The sequence below is a fragment of the Triturus cristatus genome, chromosome 11, assembly GCF_964204655.1.
Source record: "Triturus cristatus chromosome 11, aTriCri1.1, whole genome shotgun sequence".
NCBI classification, from domain to species: Eukaryota; Metazoa; Chordata; class Amphibia; order Caudata; family Salamandridae; genus Triturus; species Triturus cristatus.
The window spans coordinates 374,358,734-374,371,063 of NC_140594.1; the positions used below are offsets into that span (position 1 = coordinate 374,358,734).

General features: G+C 48.6%; 1 protein-coding gene across 1 annotated transcript in view; it reads left to right on the forward strand.

The window, feature by feature from the left end:
• The window catches only part of ARID5A (AT-rich interaction domain 5A), a 122,714-nt gene that overhangs the window by 61,390 nt on the left and 48,994 nt on the right, over positions 1–12,330 (forward strand). Inside the window, exons 3-4 of the mRNA XM_085633460.1 lie at positions 1,945–2,122; positions 3,630–3,682. Of these exons, the coding sequence (XP_085489586.1) occupies positions 1,957–2,122; positions 3,630–3,682 (219 nt within the window). The 5' untranslated portion in view covers positions 1,945–1,956. The remainder of the gene's footprint in view (positions 1–1,944; positions 2,123–3,629; positions 3,683–12,330) is intronic.

Sequence of the window (12,330 nt, forward strand, 5' to 3'; positions counted from 1 at the left end):
TGTCAGGGATGAACTTTCGTATATTAGTGGGAACCTAGTGAGGGGTGAAAGAGTTGTTCCGCCTGTGGAATTCAGAAGCAAGATTATCAACACAGCTCATGAAGGCCACTTAGGAAGGAGTCTCACCAAGGCTCGAGTGAGAGAGAGATACTGGTGGCCTGGCATGGATCGTATGGTTGAAGATGTTGTCAGAGAATGTGTGTCCTGTGCCTCCAGTGACAAGTCTCATGTGGTCAGTCGAGCGCCATTATCTCCTGTTGAGGTTCCTGATGTTGTTTGGTCAAAGTTAGGACTAGATATTGTGGGTCCATTTGAGTTATTGCCGTCAAGTGAGCGGTTTGTCATTCTTCTAGTTGATTACACCTCTAAGTGGGTAGTCACGAAATGTGTCTCCTCTGTAAGCACGCGAGTAGTTATTGACTTTTTGAAGGATGTTTTTGTCTCCGAAGGTGTGCCTAAGTTTTTGATAACTGATAATGGAGTGCAATTTGTATCTCACGAGATGCGAGAGTTTCTTGAGGATCACGACATTGTGCATCAGAAGACAGCACTGTATGCACCTCAAGCAAATGGGTTGTCTGAGAGGATGAATCGTATAGTGAAGGATTGTGCACAGCGCTCTCTTAACTCTAGGGTTTCATTCAGTAGTGTTCTGAGGGACACATGGTGGGCGCATCGTACGACGCCCAACGCGCTCACTCAATTATCGCCTTTTGAGGCTTTGAGGGGAAGGAAAGCTATTTCTAAGTTAAATCCATCTTGGCTGCCTGTGAGCTCGAGTGTGGTAGTTCCTGTAAAAGAGAGACATAGGAGAATTTTGAATTATCAAAATAAGTATAAAGCAGAATATGATTCAAGGATGCGAGTAAAGAACAAGAAGTGGAATATCGGTGATAGGGTGATGGTGAAAAACCCCAAGCATACAATAAAAGCAAGATCTTCTTTCATTGGTCCTTTCACGATAATTTCTATTAGAAAAAATGTTGTGAAAGTGAATACTGGTTGTATGTGGAGCATGTCTAGATTGGTGAAGTGTTTGGAAAAATCTACAAGCATGCGCCATCCTGTAGAGAATGAGGGTGAGGTTGATGATAGTTCTGATGAATGTGCTCATACTTGTGGAAAAGAACGAGTTATGAGTAGAGGTCCTGTTTTAAAAAAAACCACTCAAAGAGATAGGAAACTTCCTGTCAAATTCAAGGATTATGCTATGTAATGAGTCTTGCATAGAAGTTAGGTTCACAATTTGTGATCAATGTGATGTACCAACTTGCCTTATATTGTAAGCTCATATTAATTGATTCTTTCCTGTTGCTATCTTTTGTATTGTTCTGTTGATATTGTTTTGTTTCATGGGGAGGGAGATGTGTTGTAATCTGTTTAAGAATGCTATTCAATGGAATCTTACGTGTCATAGAATGTTAGGGTGAGAGAGATTCATTAGTTCAGGAGCGAAGCTGCAGATGAGAGCCTTGATGCTGGATCTGAATCTGAATACCTACCAATAAATCTTTATCTTAACACTCCTATCTTGGCAAGGATTTATTATTACACATATATATTGTGTTCCCAGCCTTATTTGCTATTATTTTTCATTTAAAAAACAAAATACTTTACAAATTACATGTATGTGAGTATTGATTACATTTCAACGTTTATTTTGAAGCATCCGCACGCAAGCCTTACTTTTGCCTTTAAAATAAACAAATGTTGAAGCCACTTGTGAGTGACATAAAGCCATGTTGTTTCTGCCTCAATTCACAACACTTTGGTATATTTGATAATCACTACTTTAATTCTTGTTGAATACCATCAAGCCCTTTCAGTTTATATCGAAAGCGCCTAGGTAGAGTGCTGGTAGCAAACACAAATAATGGATAATTTCTCTACAGTAAACTCATTCATCTGAGACCAACAGCCTCAATTCTGGTTCTAACTCCACAGGAGCCTCTTGAAATGAGCATGTCTGAGACTAAGTCATTCCTGGAAGACATAAGAAACAATGACTTGGCCAACAATGACCGTGATGAAGAAGAGCAGGCCTTCATTGCCGGTCTTTTCCAGTTCATGAAAGAGCGGAAGACGCCCATCGAGAGGCTTCCACACCTGGGCTTCAAACAAAGTAAGTCAGCAGAGATCCAGGGGTTAGTTACTGCAGAGTGACAAGAACAACACAAACATACATTGCAGACAAAGCATTGGTGATCCAGGTTTAAGAAAAGCGAGAGGCAGCCGGATATGTGATGGTCTTTGTATAAGAGCAGCGGGAGCAGAAAGAGTTCTGATAATCATGGAATACGAGCAGAGAAGGCAGACAGAGCTCATGTATATAAGAACAGAGACAGCATGCAAAGCTCTAATAATCCTGGTATAAGAGAGAGGCAGACAGAGCTCTTTTATTACTAGTACAAGAGTAAAGGTGGCACAAAGAGCTCTGGTAATCTTAATAAAAGAGCGGAGAGGGAAGACAGAGCTCTAATAATCCTAGTATGAGAGCAGAAATGGAAGACAGAGCTAAGACAATCCTGGTGTAAGTGCATAGAGGGAAGACAGATCTCTGCTAATACTGGTATAAGAGAAGAGAGAGAGGTAGAGAGAGCTCTGGTAATCCTGGTTTGAGCACAGTGAGAGGTAGAGAGAGCTCTGCTAATACTAGTATAAGAGCACGGAGAGGCAGTTAGAGCTCTGACAATACTTGTATACGATTAGGGATGGGCAGACAGAGCTGGTAATTCCTGAATATAAGAAGAGAGTGGCAGACACTGTATTGGTAATGCTGGTATAAGACCACAAAGGTGCAGAGAAAGCTCATGCAATACTGATGTGAGAGGAGTGAGAGAAAGACAGAGCCTGGATAATCCTAGCTTCAGATCCTAGCGAAGCAGACAGAGCTGTGGTTGTGTGGTACAAGAGCAGAGAGCGAAGACTGGGCTCTGATATTCTTGATATTAGAGCAGAGAGGGCTGACAGAGCTCTGATATTCCTGGTATTAGAGCAGAGAGGGAAGACAGAACTCTGATATTCCTGATATTAGAGCAGAGAGGGCTGACAGAGCTCTGATATTCCTGGTATTAGAGCAGAGAGGGAAGACAGAGCTCTGATATCTGATGTGGGACAGAGAGAGGTGGATATTTCCCTGAGCTGGTCCCTATCCATGATGTGAGATCTGGCAGTGAGATCTACCACTTCAGTAGCTCTCTAGCAGTGTGAGCTTTCTGCAGTTGTGTCCTGTCAGTTCTAGAGCACTATTGCACCATGAGCTTTCTCCAGAAGTGCATGGCCAGGGACCTAGGATTCTGGGAGCGTGAACGTCCTTAACCAGAACCTCCCCATAGTTGCAAGACTCGCCCTCTACAACTCGTCTTAGTAGATAGAGCCTTGTAGGCTCTGGAGGACAGCAGCAGTACAATCCTTCGGCAGCTGTGCCATGTAACACGTAAGAACTGACCCCGGAAGTGTACGCTTCCTCCTGCTGTTCCCCGTGGTGTGAACTTCCCCCTGCAGGTGATCTCCGTGAAAATGGGCATCAGCTGTCAGCACTGTGATGATTGTTGCTTTGAAAGTCATTGTTAATTTAGGGGATTTATTTACCAACTTCTTAATTCACTCGTTATTTCCTGTGTCTGTAGTTAATCTGTGGCGGTTGCATCAGGCAGCGGAGAAGCTTGGAGGGTACCAACTGGTAAGAATACAATACGTCATAACGCATTTGCCTGTCTGCTCTCACCCATCTCTCTCCTCCCCCATACCTGCTTGGCTCCTTCCTTGATGGGTTTGGGGACTTTCATGCTTTGTAAACATAGACATATTCGTCGGGAAACCATATCACATTTCCTTGATTGAGAGAATGACATATTTTATGTTGCTTATAATGTGTTAATCGTATAGTGCTTTTGTCTAAACCACTTGACTTTACACAGAAAGTTCTGCTTTAAATCATTATTAAATACACTATTTATTGTGTATTTGACATGTAGTATTTGGGGAAGATAACCGTGGCAGGTCGTTAAAATATCCCTGTGACCCTAATTCTCTGAGTGTTTATTGTTTTAAATCATTATTAAACACTACAATGATCTCGCAGGGTGAAAGGCTGACCTGCCATGCTGCTGTTTCTTTATGTGACCTGCAGTCCGCACACACTAAACTCGGCAATGGTGGGATAACGATCTGACTTATTGAAACATTTATACGCGGTTGCAATACTAATAAATGGACATTAAGCAACAGGAACAAAATGTGAACCAAATGGGGACTATTACATGTGTAAGCCTACTTTGTTTGTCTAAAATACATTACCTGCTCGTAAGTCTTCCTCGCCACCTGAGTTACGCAGTGCACTTTAGCTCCACACCAGAACCCTCCAAAGCAAATTAGCATCCCATGCCTCCCATTCCTCCCCAACATGGCTGACCACTGTCACCCCTGATCCAGTATAAGGGGAGGGTCGACCCCTCTCACTTCCTGTTTTTTTTGTTCTGCGCTGCAGATTCTCCAGAGCGTGATGCTGTATCAGGTAAGTGGGGGCAAGGTCCTGCTCTAGCAGGTCCCACAGCCCTGGGGAGGAGGCCCTCACGAGCAGGCTCATGCATTGGGTGTTTCTCCTACCTTGTGGCTAGCAGCCCTCGCACTGTTGTCTTTATTGCAGCCCTGCACTAGCGAGCTCTGGCGGTAGCCGGCTCCTCTGTGTGTGTTTAGCCCTCACCTGTTGTTTTGCCGTTTCTGCTCCCTTGCTGGGTCGCAAGCAACCGGCTGAGTTTTGGCCCTGCGCGTCTTTCCAGGGACATGCTGTATTCGCAGGCGGTCTGTTGGGACCTGGGGCCCCTGCCACCCTCCTGTGCGTCTCCTGTTCTTGGCGATGCACTGCAGTGGGGCGACCAGTGGTTTTTCTGACCTCCGGTCCTCTTGTCTCCAGGGGGCAGCGCCTCGCATGGCCGGCTTTCCGCTTGGCTTCTCTGCCGGGGGTGGTGTGCTTGCGGCTGGTTCTCCCTTCCAGCACTTTGCGGTCTCCCTGACACACAGGCTGTGCTGTGGCTGTGCTGTGGCTGTGTCAGGGCCCCACAGCCTCTCTGTCCCTTGTTGTGCCTCGTGGGTACGAGCACTGGTCGGGGTTCGCTGGTGGGTCCACGGGGCGGTTAGCAGGTTATGCCACGGCCTCTCTCTCGCGCTCATTCCGGGGTACTCAGGTCAGCTGGAGTCCTGTGGTCCGGGGGACTCTGCTGTGCAGGGGACGCAGCAGTGGGCTGGGTGATCTGCGCCTGGTGGTGCATGGCGCTGCAGCGTTATGTCCGGCAGCAAGCTGGCCCGTGAGCTATTGTCTTGGGGGGTGTATTTGCGGCCCTGGGTACCACTGTGGGTTTTACTTGTGCTCCTTGTTGGTGCTCCCAGCGGTTTCGCTATTTGCTGGAGTGTGTGTGCCGATTGGCCTCCCTGTTTAGGGCACGTTTTCCGATGTTGCTGCTACTCTGGCCGGCGCTGCCGTGCATCGGTCTCTTCCTCTTCCCTTTTGGTTCAGGTACTCTTCTGGGCTCACATTCATGCCCTGGCCCCACCCTCCCTCCTCCCACTTCTCTGCAAGGGGTTGGCGGCCGGACATAACTTGTTCGGACTTCCCTCCTCCCACCTTGGTGCTGCTTTCTGTCCCGGGGCGAGTGCTGTATCCCTGGGGTGTGTAGCGTCTGGTTGCTGTGGGTTTGTCAGACTCTATTTTCTCTGTTTGCCTATGTGGTGTGGCAGTAATCGCATGCACTGTGTGCATCCAGATGGCTGCTGTTCTGCTCGGTCTCGAGCCAGGGGCATTTCTGGTGTAACTGCACCCACTGTGTGACTTCTAAGTGACGCGTGCTGACTCAATGGAGTCTGGTCATGGCTCATCTTTTTCCTTGGGGGTTGCTCCTGTTGTCTTCCCCTCTTCTGCACTGTTGTCACAGTGAGTACAGCACCCTGAGCCTCTTCCTCTGTCACTAGTGCGTGTTGGGTGGGTCCATGTGGTTCTGCCCGTGGGCGCCCGGCACACTTTGAGACTCTGGTGGTGAGGAGGGAGTAGCAATGGTGCGCAGTTACTCATTTCTGACTCACCCTCCCTTTTGTTGGGATCTTTTCCATTTTTTCTGCCCTTTTGTTGCTCGGCGTTGCCGTTTTTTGGCTACTCCCTCGCGTCTCGTGATGTTGCTTGCGTTCCGGCCTGGCAGCACTCACTTTTCTTCTATGCATTTTGTGCATATGTGTCCGGTCGTGGCGTGTAGTATGGACTGTCCGTATCTTGTTGGTGGTTGCGGCCGTTGGCGGCTGTGTTTCTCCATTTTTGTTTTTCCCTATGCTTTTGTCCATGACCTAGATCATTGTGGGTCGGTCGCTGTTATGGGTGCATTCGTTTGCTCTGCACCGTGTCCTTTCTCCTGTCCCCACAGCGTCCAAGCTTGTGCTTTTCTTTCCATCATTGGCCTCTGTGACGTTTTGTGTTGGGCACTGACCTCGGTCTGGATTGTGGACAAGGTTTTGTCCTTTGTCTTTCTTTCCCAGTTATGAATACGTGCATTTCGCCCTGACTGCGTCTGTTCTCATCTGGTCTCAGACGTTAATCAGGGTCAACCCTAGTTGGTACCTGTATGGGAGTCTGCCTGGGCGTGCCATGTGCTGTTGGCCGGGTGCCCCGTACTCCGGTGCACAGGAGGTCTGGGTTGTACTCTTCTTGCACATCCTGTTTCGGTGGCCTTTCTCTGTTCAGGGACACCATGGCCCAGTGGCATGGCCTGCTTCATCCCAGTTGGTGTTCCCCTACCTGGGCATGGCCAGGTGTGTTCTCTGCTTTTTGAGCTCCTACTGTGCCACTGCCGGCTTGAGAGCTCTGTTTGCTGCTCACTGCCTGTCGTTTTCTGCTGTCATTTGGATCACTTATTTGGACCCCGGCATCGCCGCCTTCCATCGTTTGCCTTTGGTGTTCCTTCTCATGTCACCGGGGGCTCCTGGTTCCATGTTCTATGGTCTTCCGGTAGTCCTGTCTCTACGGCTTTGGCTCGCTTGGGGTTGATGGGTGGTAGAGTCCTCTCTCTCCAGGGGTCTTCCTATCTGGTGTCCCCCTTTCCGGGTGCTTTCGACTTTTACCGGCCTGCGGCACTGGGGGGTGACATTGGATTCCCGATCTGTGCTGGGTCGGTGTGCTCGCCTACACGCGGGTTGCGGGTCCGTCTTCCGGGATTTGTGTGCACTTCGTTTGACTTGTCTGGGGGTAGTCCCAGCCCTTCGGGGTCCTCCTGTTCTGGCCCGGACAGTCTTGCGGGTGGTGGTGGCCTGCCTCGTTTCCGGGGCCTACAGCCGTACCTCCCTGAGCGTGCCTGGTATCGTCTTCTCTCATAGGTTCACCAGAGTTGGGCCTGGTTATTCCCTGGCTGGTGGACCGCCTGGGAATACCGGTTGCGTTTGACACGTTGCCGGTGTTCTCACTCTGAGTGGTTTCTCTCCCGGGGCTGGTGGGACGTTTCACCTGCACGGAATTTTTCCCACCTTGGCTTCCTTCTACCTGTGTGTGGCTGTGTTCCATCTGTTGCCATCCCAGTTTGAGTGCCCAACAGTGGTTCTGTTTGCAGAGGGGTTGGGTTCTGGCCTGCCTCTCTTCTGCGCTCTCATCCCATGCTCAGGGTGTTGTTGCTGGATGTAATGTTGTTCCGCTTTCATCCGTTTCCTTTGTTTGCACTAGTTTGGTTAGTGGAGAACAGTTGTGTGTTCTGTGGTGGTTCCTCGGCTGGGTTCGCCGCCCTTGGTTTCCTCTGCTGGGGGTGGTGGCTCCCGGTTTCCTGTGGCTCGTCTTCATATTTTGGCTTCTGTGGTTAGGCCTGCTGTCTCAGGGATGCTCCCTAGCGGCAAAGGAGTTGCTTGGGGGCTTCCGCAGCCCAGCTTCTCTTCTGTCTTGTTTTCTCGCCTTTGGGGAGTCTTTTTCTCTTTGGTGAGGGGAGAGGATGTAGCCTTTCGGCTAGGGCGGTCGTCCTCGGGGCTGGAGACCCGGGTTCGTGTCTCAGCTCCGTCGTTCTGCATCCCGTATTTCTGTGCTATTCTCTTGCTCTCCCCGTGCCTAACATAGGGTGAGTGTGTCCATCTGTTGTGACTCTGGACTGATGCTCATGTATGGCGCTCTGATGCCTGGTTTATTTTGGGCCTTGTTCGCGTTATTGTGTTTCTGGGAGTTTGACTCTTTTTCGGTATTCCCAGTGAGGGCTTTTTGTTTCCTTTCTGTGTGAACCTGGACGTCTCTGCTCATCGAGCTCTTTGGGCGGTCTTGTGGGCGTCCCACGGCCCTCTGTTGGCTGTTTGGGTCCTAGGGTGGCCTGGGTTCTTCAGGATTGTTTCCTGCTGCATCCTGGGTCGTTTTGCCTCGTGCCTTTCTAAGTTCTTCCGTTGGTGTTGTGGGCCCTTCTGGTGGGTCCGTTGGTGCCCCTGGGATTCTTGGACTTCATGTTCCTCGCCTTGGTGGGGTGTTCCTGATGGTCGGTTGGGGAGTGCTGAGTTCTTCTGCACTCTCCTCTGTTCTTGCGGGTCCTGCTGTTCCGGATTGTGTTGCGTCCGGTTCCTGCCTTTCCTACCCCGGATCCCATTGGTTGTCACCCTTTCCCGAGAGGGTGTTTTGCCTTCTTTCCATCCGGTCGTTGGTCTGGGGTGGGTTCTGCTCTCTCGCTGTTTGGTGTCCATGGGACGGGGTTGCTCCATTTGGGGCTTACTGCATCTTCTTGATGCTGGGTCAGCTTGTTTGTCTCTTTTGGCTTCTCTCTCATCCCAGTGTTACTGGGTTGTGCGGCCTCTCTTGCTGGCCTCCGTTGCGCCGGGTTCTGCGGTGTCTGCCTGGGTGCCGGGTCGGTCTCTCGGGGTCTGTCTGTCTGCTGGGCCTCTGCCTGATCCTTCCCGCTCCTGTTCTTGTTTCGCTACGTAGTGGTGTGGAGTGGTCCTTCTGCTGAGGTCTTTGCTGGGCGGTTCTCGAAACTGGTCCTTCCGGTTCTTGTTGATCTTGCTGTCTGTGCTTCCTCTTGGTTGGGGTCCGAATGTTGTTTTTGGTTTACACCTTCTTGTTTTAGCATTGTCCCTTTGTCTGTGGTTTCTTGTGTGTTTAAATGAAGCAGCTGGGCTTGGGTATGTGCTCACTGCATAACTCTGGTGTTGAGGAAGACTCACGAGGAGGTAATGCCTTGGTTACTTACCGGTAATCTTCATTACTCCGAGTATAGTCATCCTCACTACATGAGTTCCCATCCCTCCCTCCCTTCATGTGGTTCATGGAGGTTCTACAGGAAGTGGGATGGGTCGACCCTCCCCTTACACTGGGTCAGGGGTGACGGTGGTCAGCCATGTTGGGGAGGCACAGGATGCTAATTTGCTTTGGAGGGTTCTAATGTGGAGCTAAAGCTCACTACGTAACTCATGTGGCGAGGAAGTAATGAAGATTATCGGTATGTAATCGGGGCATTCATGGGTGCATATCAGTCAACTAGAGATGAACTAAATAAAAGAGTTTAACGTGTACAGTCACTGAACCAAACAGACACAAATGTCAAGAACAGACGGTCAGACCTAGAGGAGATCAGCCTCTGCTTTAAATTGATTCAAATATGTGTCAAAACAAATCATTATGAAACAGCACATGGAAGGAAAAAATTGTTTAGAAAACAGTGCTGAATTAATTACACAAACAACTTAAGGAATAGAACTGCCAGAAAACATTGATTATCCTGACTATTCCTGAGGAATCTAACATAGTTATTTTGAAACCTCTGCTTTTGAAAAGGTTTGCCATGAAACAGTTATAGTGCCTTTTAGGCTAAAGCCTACCAGACAGTGCAGCTGTCTGGTTTCCTGAAGCCATCTTGCGGACCTTCAGAAAGCTTTTCTGGGAATCCATCCTGCCCATTGTTTACCATTGGCTTTGTGGTTTGTAACTCACATTTTCTTGCTTTCTATTTGCAGGCTCTATTTGTTTTAGACTGTCCAGCTTGAGTCTGTACCTTCCCTTCCTCAAACTTTGTTTGTTGTATCCTTCCGAGATCTCACTTTCTGTAAACAGGCCCTTAAATCTTGTTCTTATCTTGTCACATTTGTTGTGTATTTAAATACCAAGGCCAAATGTCAGGCTCTTTCTTCCAAGGGAGCTTAGTGTTTACTTTTCTTTTTGTGACTTCAAAGTGAGAGGAAAGAAAGACAAATGTAGATTACTCTTCCAATGGAGCTTGCTCGTGCCCCACCTGTGCTCATTTTACAAGGCTGTAACATAACCCTGAAAACAGGCTTGCAGGGAGGAGGCGCACGCACTTCTGTGGCAACAAATATTCACGTTGAGACTCTTCTATCAAAGCACTGTTGACTTTTGCTTAATGTGACCTGCTAGTGAATGTCTAATGATTTTTCTGTTTATGGTCAGTGAGTCAGAATACCAAACCCTTTTTCTGATAACACTCATTGGCAAGCCAAAAGGTGTAGCCTACGTAACTACACTAAATGAGCAATAGCCTCAGTATGTGCAACATGTGCAGTGGCACGTGCCACAAAAACTTAGACATCACAGATTACTGCTTTCCAGAAAACTACAAACAGGATCCCAGAATCAACTACATTATTTACACTACAGCCTTAAACTTCCTGCTTATGTCAAAACAACGTTTTTATATTATTTGGTGGATGCAAGTGTTTTCAACAATGAAATAGGTGAACATGTTCCACTGAAACAACAGTGGCCTACCACCAGGGCCGTCATTAGCACTGCTGGTGCAACACTTAATGCCACTTCACTCTATGCCTCTCTACTCTACTCTGCACCACTCTACTCTATGCCAGTGTACTTTACCCCACTCTACTATGCCACGGCACTATACATCAGTCCAGTCTAGGCCATTTCACTCTACCCAGCACCACTCCACTCTACGCCAATCCACTCAATGCCACTCTACTCTGCATCACTGCACTCTATGCTACTTCACACCAATGCATTATAAGCAACTATTCCATACCCCTGCTCTCCATCCTGCAACACTCCACTCTATCCTACTTCACTCTACTCTGAAACAATCTACTCTACACCACTGCACTCTATGCCACTCTACTCCACTCTGTGTCACTCCACTTTACACTACTCTACTCCACTCTGCACCACTTTACGCCACTGTGCTTTATGCCACTACGATATACTACTCCACCACTCCAGTCTACACCACTTCACTCTACTCTGAAACAATCTACTCTACGCCTATGCACTCTATGCCACTGCACTCTACACCATACTACTTTACTCTGTGCCATGCTACTGCACTCTAAGCCACTGAAATCTATGCTACACCACTCTACAGCACTCTACTCTTTGCCACTGCCGTCTACGCCGCTATACTCGAAACCACTGCACTCTACGCCAATGCACTCAACACCACTTTGCTCAATACCAATGCACTCTACACCACTACACGCTATGCCACGCTATTCTACTCTGGACTGCTCTACTCTGTTCCACTCTACTCTGTGCCACTGTAGGCCACACGACTGCACTCCAAACCATTCTACTCAGCACCACTTTGCACTCTACACCACTGGACGCTATGCCAGGCACTCTACACCATGCTGTTCTTCTTTGCACTACTGTACTCTTTAACACTCTTTTCTGCACCACTCTACTCTGCTCCACTCTACGCCACTCTAGTCTGCGCCATTCTACACTGCTCCTCTCTACACTGCACCACTCTGCTCTTTGCCACTGCACTCTACGACACTCTACTCTACAAGACTTCACTCTTCAAATATTGAACTCAACACCACCCCACTCTACACCACTTCACTCTACTCTGAAACAATCTACTCTATGCTGTTGTACTCTACGCCACTGCACTGAACCCTGCACCACTCTATGCCACTGCACTCTGTGCCACTCTACTCTGCACCACTTTGCACTCTACACCACTGGACGCTATGCCAGGCACTGTACACCATGCTGTTCTTCTCTGCACCACTGTAGTCTTTAACACTCTACTCTGCGCCACACTACTCTGCTCCACTCTACGCCACTCTAGTCTGTGCCACTCTACACTGCTCCTCTCTACACTGCACCACTCTAAACTGCACCATTCTACTCTGTGCCACTACACTCTACGACACTCTACTTTACAAGACGTCACTCTTCGGCCATTGAACTCAACACCACCTTACTCTGCACCACTGCACTCTACTCTATTGCGCTCGATGTCACTGCATTTAAGCCACTCTACTCTGCACCACTGAACTCTACTCCACTGCTCTCTGCACCACTGTATTCTGCAGCACTCTACTCTATACCTCTGCACCACTCAACTAGAACGCCACTCTAGTTTA